The sequence below is a fragment of the Penaeus vannamei genome, chromosome 20 (genome assembly GCF_042767895.1).
Source record: "Penaeus vannamei isolate JL-2024 chromosome 20, ASM4276789v1, whole genome shotgun sequence".
NCBI classification, from domain to species: Eukaryota; Metazoa; Arthropoda; class Malacostraca; order Decapoda; family Penaeidae; genus Penaeus; species Penaeus vannamei.
The window spans coordinates 23296978-23308861 of NC_091568.1; the positions used below are offsets into that span (position 1 = coordinate 23296978).

Below are 11884 nucleotides of genomic sequence, written 5' to 3' on the forward strand. Positions count from 1 at the left end.
AGGACACGTCTACCGTACTCTCGCACACTACATGTACACACCTTTCTCTCTCTCACACACACACACACATACACTCCCTATCTTTCCGTTCCTTACACTCTTCCTTTACACTATCACCTTACAACCATTACACTAACGTTCCCATACGTATTAAATGGGTGGTGGCAGTGAGCTGTTTTCCTATCTTGCGAGAGTCTTTTCTTTCTTATACGGTCGCTACAACCTGCACCGTATAGTATGTTTGGTTGCCAGCGGTGGGAAACAACGCGATGTTTGATTAGCATAGTACAGTAAGTGCGACCTTCCTTCGAACGAGTAGCCGTCAGCTTGACAACCCAAGGCCCGTGACAGTCGTGCGTTTAAGTCAAGCTCGTTTTGTTTGCTTTGTTTTAGATTTTGCTTGTTTGAGTCAGCATGAATAGACGGTCGAAACGTAGCAATGACGGAGAAATGGCCGGGACATCTCGAACAAGTTCACCTCGGAGGGATGACAATGCGTTACCGGGATCGACGCGCGAAGTGCCGTCGCGCGAGCAATTAGATTTGCCGATGTACGAGGAACTGACTCAGAAGTTCCAACAGCTTAGTGAGCAGATGGCCAGTTTACAGGCACAGTACGCAGCCTTGACACAAAATACTATAAATGACTCGTTAATGACAGAAGCACGGCCACAGGTTGAGTACGTAATTCACAAAGAGGCAGTTCCTCATTTCAGGGCTGATACACCAGCATCCCAACCTCTCAAAAGAAACCAAGAGGTAGAATCATGGCTCAGACAAATAGAGAACGTGACACAGCCGCGATCAGATGAATCGTACATAAGAGCAGCTCGTAGTTCATGCCGCGGTACCGCCGACCTCATCATTAATTCTCCTGTTTTTGATGGTATCGTATCATGGGTCGAATTCAAAGAAAAGCTCCGCGCTAAATTCAGGGGTACATGTTCATTCATTGATTTCTTTAATCATTTGAACAATTATAACCTTGCTTCCGGTCAGGCGCCGATTGACTTTTTCGTCACAGTAGAATCTGTAGTGTACCAGGGCGCGCGAGACTACCCTCGTTCAATCGGAGTGCCGGATGAATTAATTAGGCGTATCTTTCTACAAGGTCTTCCCCAGTGGCTACGAGAGGCGTTAGCTTTAAAAGAGGACGAGCCTCTGCAATTGCTCGTAGATGCAGCCCAGAGATTTTGGAATGTGCGAACAAACGGTAAAGTAACGGAGAACAAGGCGAACGCAATGTCGCCACGCGTTCATAAGTCGCCATTTTGTTCGTATCATAATTCGCATACCCATGACACTAAAGATTGTAGGGGGAGGCAAAGACCAGTTCAGGGGTCAAATGATCTACTCCGCTGCTACTCGTGTAACCGGACAGGTCATTTAATGCGAAACTGTCCCTTTCAAGAGGCCCGCGGGACGCGACTGTTCTCAGCTTCTCGCGCGGCGAATCCCTCGGGAACGCGCAATTAATGATGTCTATGTGGGGGCGCAGCAACAAGAAACTGCACCTGTCAATGATAAGATTAAGACTGGTAGACCTTTGATGATGATTCAGATTAATGGGGTTTTGTGCACCTGTTTTATTGATACAGGATCCGAGGTAACTCTAATCAAAGAGTCCATGAAAGAAAAGCTAAGTCTACGTTCATTTCTTCCTTCCTCCCGTACGTTACGAGGAGCCTCAGGCCACTCCTTTCGTACCTTGCAAAATGTAAACTTACTCTTTCGACTAAGCGAGGCGATCACCTGTAATCATACTGTTGACATAGTATCCCAGGATGTAACCTTTCCCGGAGATGTATTGCTTGGGATGGACTTCCTCCGCCGGTTTAACTTTCGATTGGTGGCGTATCACTCTCCCATGCGGAATTATGTAACATTGAATGGTGTAAGATTTAAGTTAAGCTATAGTGATTGTCCATCATTGGCAATCAAGGTGTTGTCGATGCGTCGTATGCCAATGTCAGATGCTAGTTCTGATGGTACTACGCCTATACTTTGTCTGGAGACGGTTGTTTGCCCTCCGAAAACAGGGAAGTTCATTTCGGGACTCGTTTCAAACGAGGCAGGTACGATGGTTGCCATGGTAACAGGGTTGACCGCGCAGGTTCTGATACCGCGAAGTTTGGTTAACGTGAGCGGAGAAAGGGTTAAGATTTGGGTCGTGAACGACCGCAACAAGCCTGTCATTTTGAAGCAAGGGTCGCCAGTTGCACAGATGGAGTTAACTAATGAGATTTTCGAGTCCCACAAGAATCTGTGCAATGATCGTTCTGATGGTTTATCTGCGCAGGGTAATCCTGTTAACTGTGTTAACGATTCTAGTTGTTTTAGTAGTGTTGATGATTTTGATGAAATTTACTGTAGTGATGATTTTAAAGGTTCTAATTTTGATTTTATTGATGGTGGTGGTTTTGATAATTGTTTTAATGATTTAGATGAAGTTTACTGTTTTGCAGGCTCTCCTCGTGAGGGAAGCACACCGTTTGAGGATTTTACCGACCACTTTGATAACCATTTCGGTGTTGCTGATTTTGGGTATGATGCTGAGGATTTTGATGTTTTTCCATCCATTAGTGCGGATGTACTACCGATTGTCACTCCTTCAGGTGATGAGTCTTTCATCGATAAGGCAAGTCTTGAGCATCTCAGATCTGTCAGACGAGATCAGTTACTCTCAGTATTAAGGAATCATTCTATATTATTTGAGGAGTCAGCACCGCTAGGAAAGATCCCAAATATTAAACATACTATCCCTACCACAGATACGCAGCCGATTCGCACTCGCCAGTGGAGATTGCCGGAAAGCGCGCGTGCAAATATAAGAGAGGAATGTGATAAGATGCTGTTAGATGGGGTGATAGAATCCTCTACGTCTCCATGGTTATCTCCTGTCGTACTGGTAAGAAAGAAGGATGGGGGAATTAGATTTTGTGTGGACTATCGGCAATTAAATCGCGTAACGGTAGCGGATGCTTATCCAATGCCAAGATTGGATCAGGCTATAGATGAGTTATCAGGGACCAAATGGTTTACTGCCTTGGATGCTAAGTCCGCTTATTGGACTATTGAGGTAGACTCAAAGGATAGGCCGAAAACCGCCTTTAGCGACGGTTTTCGCTTGTTCCAGTTCCGTAGAATGCCGTTCGGTTTAGCAACCGCCCCTTCGACTTTTCAGAGAGCTATCAATGCTATACTCAGTCCAGCTTTGGGGAAGCACGCTCTCGCTTACTTAGATGATGTGGTTGTGTACTCGAGATCGTTTGAAGACCATCTTGATCATCTCGATGAAGTGCTCGATCTGCTAGAACGGGCTGGGTTTAGGCTTAATGTTGCGAAGTGTCAGTTTGCCACCAATTCTTTTAAATTTCTTGGATTTTTAGTTACCCCTCAAGGCATCTCACCGTACCCGGGGAAGGTCGAGGCCATCTTGAAGATGCAGCCTCCGCGTACGGCTCGGCAAATACGACAATTCTTGGGTGCCACAGGTTTCTTCCGTCGACACGTGCCAAATTATGCTACGTTGGCGGCACCATTGACCAAGCTACTGAGGAAAAACGAGAAATTCGTTTGGGGTAAAGAGCAACAAGCAGCCTTTGAACAACTCAAAGATAGATTAGTTACGGCTCCAATATTACGTAAGCCTGATTTTAACAAACCCTTTGAAGTGCATTCGGATGCATCTGGCATTGCGATAGGGTCATGCCTTATGCAGAGGAATGAAGAAGGCATTCCACAAGCAGTCGCTTATCACTCGAGAAAATTAAGAGATTCAGAGCGTAACTTTCCGATTATCGACTTAGAAGCATTAGCGGTGGTCGAATCGGTACGAAATTACAATGCTTATTTGTATGGTCGCTCTTTCATACTCTACACCGACCATCGTCCCTTAATTCACGTTTTCAGACAGCCCACCAAATCTATTAGAATGACCAGGTGGAGTCATGAACTGTCATTTTATAATTACGTTATAAAATACAAGCCGGGAGCTTCACATCACCTCCCAGATTTGTTAAGTAGAAAGGTTGTTGCAATAGATGCTGATTTCGATCCACAGCAAGTAGCAGAGGCTCAGAACAATGATCCGTTGTGGAGGGATGTCATAGATTATTTGAAGGAGAGGCGAATCCCAAGGAGGAAAATCCCACTTCCTCTTGATGAGTTTGAGTTACGAGACGATCACAATACAGTATCACAATCGTGTTCTTCCAGAGCGAGTCATTCAACAACTCGTAATTCCAAGGTCATTGCGAAACAAGGTTCTTGAATTATCTCATTGTGATAGATCAGCTGCCCATCCTGGTATTTTTCGTACCTACTGTAGGCTCAGAGATCGCTACTATTTCCCTCAGATGTTGTCAGAGGTGCGGAAGTTTGTGCAAACATGCAATGAATGTCAGAGGAGGAAAGGTTTGGTTTCCAGGCAAGCTCCTCTCGCATCCATGCCGGATGTTTTTCAGCCTCTCGAGCGAGTGTCGGCTGATCTGATTGACATGGTTCCTTCTGCTAGAGGTCATCGATATGTATTAGTCATAGTTGATCATTTCTCGAGGTTTTTGCAGATGGTACCATTAGTCGATAAGGGTGCAGAGTCGGTGGCTGACGCATTTGTCGACCATTATTTTACTTTGTTTGGTCCTCCAAGGGCGATACTTACGGACAATGGGGGTGAATTTGTGAATAATCTCTTTAAACAGGTGTGTGAAATCTTAAAGGTGAAAACTATGCATACCACGAGTTATCACCCTCAGGCAAATGGTATGGTGGAGAGAGTAAACAGAGTCGTGAAAGACCATGATCATAGGACAGCACCCACAGGACTGGGACAAACTGATACCGCATGTACGTCTTGCACTCAATACTGCCATACACAGGAGTGTAAATCAAACTCCTCTTTATCTATTAACCGGACGGGACAGTTATTTTCCAGCCATCTTAACGAATTACCAGGACCTAGATGAGGATGCCGCGAGGATGCTGCGTGTGAGACTACGCGAGGCCCGCGAAGCTGCGGTAGAATCCACGAGAAATTCGAGGGAGAGATGGGCTCGAGACTATAATAGGAAAGTGAGACGGAGATTCAGTCCCGAGATCGGAGACCTCGTGTTGGTGCGCATCATACGCCCGAGACGCCCGCACCGTGTCGCAGCGCTGGCGCCACGATGGAGTAGGCCTGTCCGTGTCTTGAAGAAGGTGGGGCCAGTAAATTACGTCGTACAGGACCCCTACACACCTGGTAAGGAGCTGAAGTGCCATATTAATCAGCTGAGAAGGTATGTCCCACGAGAGGAGTTCGAATTCCCGGAAGCACCGAGGGATGAGACGCAGGATCCAGACGAACCCGCTGACGATCACGAAAATGACCATGACGAGGGAGAAGACTATGAAGACCTTGCTGTACCTGGTCCCTCTGGACTAGCACAACGAGGAGGATCGGACACCGACGAGGATGAGTAGTATGCACTCCAGGCACGGTCGTGAGTTCTGTTTACTTATGGGGAGTCAGTCATCAGGTTGTGTGCACCATATGGTCTTTTCGCTTTGCTTCACTAAATTACATGAATCAATTCTGTGTAAAACCTTATTAAGATAATTCTCTCCTTTTCGCAGTCTAAGTCCTGGTTGTGCCTGGTAAGCTGAACGCCTCGTCAATGCCCTTATTCCAGCATCAAAAATGCCGCAGGAGCAGCTGTTTTGCAGTCCGTAGCACGCCAACCCTGAGTTGCCGCGCTTGTAGGGGGAGGAGTTGTCGTGAATCACGTGTTTTTGCCGTGACCACGACGCAAATGTCATCAAAACCCTCTCTCATTATCACTCTCCCACAGGCAACAAAAGAAATCTGAAAATATATTGGAAGGGCAATAACAGCAGTGTTTTTATCTCCGCGGGGTGAGGATGCCGCGAATTCGCCCCGAGGCTACCCACCTGCATAGAAAACGGGGCACAAGGGAAGGAAAGCGCCACCACTCCTCCTTTCTTTTATTGTTTTATTGTTTTGTCTGTTTTATTGTTTTAAACATTCTTTTTAAATGTGTTTTATTATTCCACCTAAATGCAAGGAACCATTATACATAAGTGGCGGAAAAAGTGAACGAGGAAGGATCGTGTTTTATCTTTTATTTAATTCACTATTTATTACTTTTAGTTCTTTTATGATCCTTTTAAGTATTTAATTTATTAATTTTAGTTTTCTAATGTTGTTTTTAAATATATTGATAACTTTAGAGATCCAACTCCTCAATTACTATTTCGCGCCACAGAGTTAAAGAGGAACAGAAGAGGCAAAAATAAGGGGATTGCTCCTTGGGTCACAGGAGGAGCCAGACGTTGGTGAGGAACCCCGGAATGGGCTTTCTCGAGAGCTAAGTGGTCGTGGGAGTTATCGGTTAAGGTATCAGGAGACATTCGTGATTTTTTTAGTAAAGCTCAGTGATATAATAAGACCCGGTGCCTCATAAGTATTTTAATGTCCTTGCATTTACGTGTTTTATTTCTGTTTTTTTTTGTTTTACCAGTGTTTGTGTTTTACGTTTGTGTTTTAGTGTGTTTTACGTTTGTTTTCGTTCATTTTTAGTGTTTTATGTCCGTGTTCTAGTTTTCCTTAGTGTTTTATGTTCAAGTTCGTCTGCTTTTATGTTCAAGTCTGTTTGTTTTATTTCTTAATGTTCTTATGTTTTTAAGTTTTAATAAATTAATAATATTTTAAGATTGTTTAGAGACCCCTCGCAGTACTGTAGTCAATGGGTGAGACAAGGGTTGTAAAAGGAAGAAATGATTAGACTAGTATCATCATGCGCATAAGCATCGCGGGACCAATCTGCGTCCGGGAGATCTTCCCCCGCACACGTCTCCTCTCGGCTTAAAGGACACGTCAACCGTACTCTCGCACACTACATGTACACACCTTTCTCTCTCTCACACACACACACACATACACTCCCTATCTTTCCGTTCCTTACACTCTTCCTTTACACTATCACCTCACAACCATTACACTAACGTTCCCATACGTATTAAATGGGTGGTGGCAGTGAGCTGTTTTCCTATCTTGCGAGAGTCTTTTCTTTCTTATACGGTCGCTACACCCCTCGTCTCTTCCCCCCTCCCTTTCCCTCCCCCTCCCCGCTCCTCCCTCCCTCGGCGCTTTTTCACCTCTCTTCTTCGGTCCTCCTCTTCTTCTCTTCGGCCTTCCTCTTCTCTTCGGCCCTTCTCTTCTTCTCCTCGGCCTTCCTCTTCTTCTCTTCGGCCTTCATCTTCTTCTCTTCGGCCTTCATCTTCTTCTCTAAGGCTTTCCTCTTCTCTTCGGCCCTACCCCTACTTTTAGCCCTCCACCATCTGCCCTTATTGTCTTTCCATTGGAATGTCCTTGGAATGTAGTCGCTAAATCCCCGCGTGTTCCCTAGCGACTCGAAGGCGGGTTCCAGGATCTCCCCGAGCTCCTGGGCGACTTCCTGGATCTCCTTCTCAAGGTCTTCGGAGACTTCCTGGGTCTCCTTCTCGGGCTCTTCGGCGACTTCCTGGGTCTCCTTCTCGAGCTCTTCGGAGACTTCCTGGGTCTACTTCTCGGGCTCTCGGGTGACTTCCTGGGTCTCCTTCTTGGGCTCTAGGGTGACTTCCTGGGTCTCCTTCTCGGGCTCTTCGGCGACTTCCTAGGTCTCCTTCTCGGGCTCTTGGGCGACTTCCTGGGTCTCCTTCTCTGTGTTTTCGGCGACTTCCTGGGTCTCCTTCTCGGGCTCTTCGGCGATTTCCTGGGTCTCCTTCTCGGGCTCTCGGGTGACTTCCTGGGACTCCTTCTTGGGCTCTAGGGTGACTTCCTGGGTCTCCTTCTCGGGCTCTTCGGCGACTTCCTGGGTCTCCTTCTCGGGCTCGTCGGCGACTTCCTAGGTCTCCTTCTCGAGCTCTTCGGAGACTTCCTGGGTCTACTTCTCGGGCTCTCGTGTGACTTCCTGGGTCTCCTTCTTGGGCTCTAGGGTGACTTCATGGGTCTCCTTCTCGGGCTCTAGGGTGACTTCCTGGGTCTCCTTCTCGGGCTCTTGGGCAACTTCCTGGGTCTCCTTCTTGGGCTCTTGGGCGACTTCCTGGGTCTCCTTCTCGGTGTTTTCGGCGACTTCCTGGGTCTCCTTCTCGGGCTCTTCGGAGACTTCCTGGGTCTCCTTCTCGGGCTCTCGGGTGATTTCCTGGGTCTCCTTCTTGGGCTCTAGGGTGACTTCCTGGGTCTCCTTCTCGGGCTCTTCGGCGGCTTCTTGGGTCTTCTTCTCGGGCTCTTCGGCGACTTCCTGGGTCTCCTTCTCGGGCTCTTCGGAGACTTCCTGGGTCTCCTTCTCGGGCTATTGGGCGACTTCCTGGGTCTCTTTCTCGGGCTCTTGGGCGACTTCCTGGGTCTCCTTCTCGGCCTCTTGGGCGACTTCCTGGGTGTCCTTCTCGGACTCTTCGGCGACTTCCTGGGTCTCCTTTTCGGGCTCAAGAGCGGCGACTTCCTGGGTCTCCTTCCCGGGTTCTAGGATGACTTCCTGGGTCTCCTTCTCGGGCTTTAGGGTGACTTCCTTGCTCTCCTTCTCGGGCTCTAGGGTGAAATCCTGGGTCTCCTTCTTCTCGGGCTCAAGGGCGGCGACTTCCTGGGTCTCCCTCTCAGGCTCTTGGGCTACTTCCTGGGTCTCCTTCTCGGGCTCTCGGGTGACTTCCTGGGTCTCCTTCTCGGGCTCTCGGGCGACTTCCTGAGTCTCCTTCTCGGGCTCAAGGGCGGCGACTTCCTGGGTCTCCTTCTCGGGCTCAAGGGCGGCGACTTCCTGGGTCTCCCTCTCCGGCTCTTGGGCTACTTCCTGGGTCTCCTTCTCGGGCTCTCGGGTGACTTCCTGGGTCTCCTTCTCGGGCTCTCGGGCGACTTCCTGGGTCTCCTTCTCGGGCTTAAGGGCGGCGACTTCCTGGGTCTCCTTCTCGGGCTCAAGGGCGGCGACTTCCTGGGTCTCCTTCTCGGGCTCAAGGGTTTCCCGGGTCTCCTTCTCGGGCTCAAGGGTTTCCCGGGTCTCCTTCTCGGGCTCAAGGGCGGCGACTTCCTGGGTCTCCTTCTCGGGCTCTAGGATAACTTCCTGGGTCTCCTTCTCGGGCTCTAGGGTGACTTCCTTGCTCTCCTTCTCGGGCTCTAGGGTGACTTCCTGGGTCTCCTTCTTCTCGGGGTCAAGGGCGGCGACTTCCTGGGTCTCCTTCTCGGGCTCAAGAGCGGCGACTTCCTGGGTCTCCTTCCCGGGTTCTAGGATGACTTCCTGGGTCTCCTTCTCGGGCTTTAGGGTGACTTCCTTGCTCTCCTTCTCGGGCTCTAGGGTGACTTCCTGGGTCTCCTTCTTCTCGGGCTCAAGTGCGGCGACTTCCTGGGTCTCCCTCTCAGGCTCTTGGGCTACTTCCTGGGTCTCCTTCTCGGGCTCTCGGGTGACTTCCTGGGTCTCCTTCTCGGGCTCTCGGGCGACTTCCTGAGTCTCCTTCTCGGGCTCAAGGGCGGCGACTTCCTGGGTCTCCTTCTCGGGCTCAAGGGCGGCGACTTCCTGGGTCTCCCTCTCCGGCTCTTGGGCTACTTCCTGGGTCTCCTTCTCGGGCTCTCGGGTGACTTCCTGGGTCTCCTTCTCGGGCTCTCGGGCGACTTCCTGAGTCTCCTTCTCGGGCTTAAGGGCGGCGACTTCCTGGGGTTCCTTCTCGGGCTCAAGGGCGGCGACTTCCTGGGTCTCCTTCTCGGGCTCAAGGGCGGCGACTTCCTGGGTCTCCTTCTCGGGCTCAAGGGCGGCGACTTCCTGGGTCTCCTTCTCGGGCTCTAGGATAACTTCCTGGGTCTCCTTCTCGGGCTCTAGGGTGACTTCCTTGCTCTCCTTCTCGGGCCCTAGGGTGACTTCCTGGGTCTCCTTCTTCTCGGGGTCAAGGGCGGCGACTTCCTGGGTCTCCTTCTCGGGCTCAAGGGCGGCGACTTCCTGGGTCTCCTTCTCGGGCTCAAGGGCGGCGACTTCCTGGGTCTCCTTCACGGGCTCTATATATATATATATATATATATATATATATATATATATATATATATATATATATATATATATATATATATATATATATATAGAGAGAGAGAGAGAGAGAGAGAGAGAGAGAGAGAGAGAGAGAGAGAGAGAGAGAGAGGGGGGGAGGGAGGGAGAGAGAGAGAGAGAGAGAGAGAGAGAGAGAGAGAGAGAGAGAGAGAGAGAGCGAGAGATTGATGTATATGTATGTATACAGAATTTTTTTTTTTTTATACTAAATTAAACATGTGATGTTTTTTTTTTTTCTTTCTTTTTTTGGTGTGTGCGTGTTTGTGTTTTTTTATTTATTCATTTATTTATTAATTTTTTGTGTTTGTGTTCCTGTTCGTTATGAAGGGAGTAATTATGTATGTTTATGCTCTTTCATCACTTTGCACTACCTTTTGTAGATGATTTTGCACGAATATGCATACGTGGTATCCTATTTTTGTACTTATGATAAACTGTTATAAGCAAGATCAGCGGAGGAACATAACTGCAATGAATGAAGAAGACGCACCGCGGTCAGGGCTCTGTAAGCTTCCTCGGTCACATGATCCACTTCGTCCGCAGGCAAATTGATGAACAGTGCATAGAAACACCGTAGTTCATCGTACGAGATGATACCATATGGCCGCATGTAAATTGAAATTGTGGATAAGAAAATAAATTCCAATAACTGCTTTTATTGCTACTGCTGTTACAATATCTAATTGTCATGGATATACCTTTGTCCATTTTATTGATTTTATTGAATCTATCCTTTGATTCATTTTCTTCATTTATTTCCTTCGATCCAAGTAAACGCTAAATAATTACCATATTTTAGTAACTCGTTATTTGACACCTATTTTTGTTGAATGTGATATTAAAATATCTAAGATGTTTAAAATTAGTCAAGAAAGTTGATATTCAGATTGTAATTCTTGAAGAGAAATCAACTTTAGTGGATCTGTGGAAAACGGCTTTGTAGTTGCCCGACATCGTGGGAGGAAGGTGGTTGTGTGCAATTCCTTTTGTTTTAAAGCCGGAAAATTTACGTCATGGAGCCTTGTTTGCTTTTAAGTAAGTTCCAGTAAGAATTTTTATATATCTAGAATGGTTTAAATATATAATTAAAGGTTGGTCAAAGTGTGTTAGTACACATAAACGAAACAAATGAAACTCCTCGCAACAGGTGGTTGTGGTTGTGTTGACATTGCGAGGCTAGGAACCACGATCATTTAAATCGTAAGAATATTCTCTGATGATATAATGTCTGCACAAGTTATATTAACAATGAAAGAATGTCTCAGTGTCTTCACATGATATTCACCTTACAATGGTGCTATTAGGGTACTTCACATGTTATCAATTTACCTATATTATTGGTGATGGATTTTATCTTCATAATTTTCTAATATTTCATTTTTTTTTTTTTTATATATTACATATTTTTGATGAATAATCAACTTCTTGTGTAATTATTCTCTCATTGACCTCGTGAACTACTTTATTTTTTCTAATCAATGCTGATAAATTGCACTACCCCATCTGGGTTTTGAATACATATAACAATAAGAAATCCCCTAGATTATAGTCCTGGATGGAAGTAAGTGTCACATAATTAAGATAATATTGCTATTATTAGGCTTAATGATTCATGGTATCAATATTACTGTTATATTTATTCTTTGGTGATGTGATTATTTTTATTCACACACACTCAAATATATATATATATATATATATATATATATATATATATATATATATATATATATATATATATGTATATATGTATATATATATATATATATATATATATATATACATATATATACATATATATATATATATATATATATATA

The 11884-nt window shown here is 46.4% G+C and overlaps 1 protein-coding gene across 1 annotated transcript; it reads left to right on the forward strand.

Moving 5' to 3' along the window:
- Nucleotides 1-4890: 4890 nt before the first annotated feature.
- Nucleotides 4891-6550, forward strand: LOC138865334 (uncharacterized). Its single transcript, XM_070135681.1, has 2 exons — nt 4891-5483; nt 5617-6550. Exon 1 carries the CDS (start codon nt 4981-4983, stop codon nt 5461-5463), a length of 483 nt encoding a protein of 160 aa, XP_069991782.1. The 5' UTR covers nt 4891-4980; the 3' UTR covers nt 5464-5483; nt 5617-6550.
- The last annotated feature ends 5334 nt before the right edge of the window (nt 6551-11884 follow it).

Excerpts from the sequence above, each read along its gene's own strand:
- LOC138865334 (XM_070135681.1), top strand. The coding sequence starts at position 4,981 with ATGCTGCGTGTGAGACTACGCGAGGCCCGCGAAGCTGCGGTAGAATCC.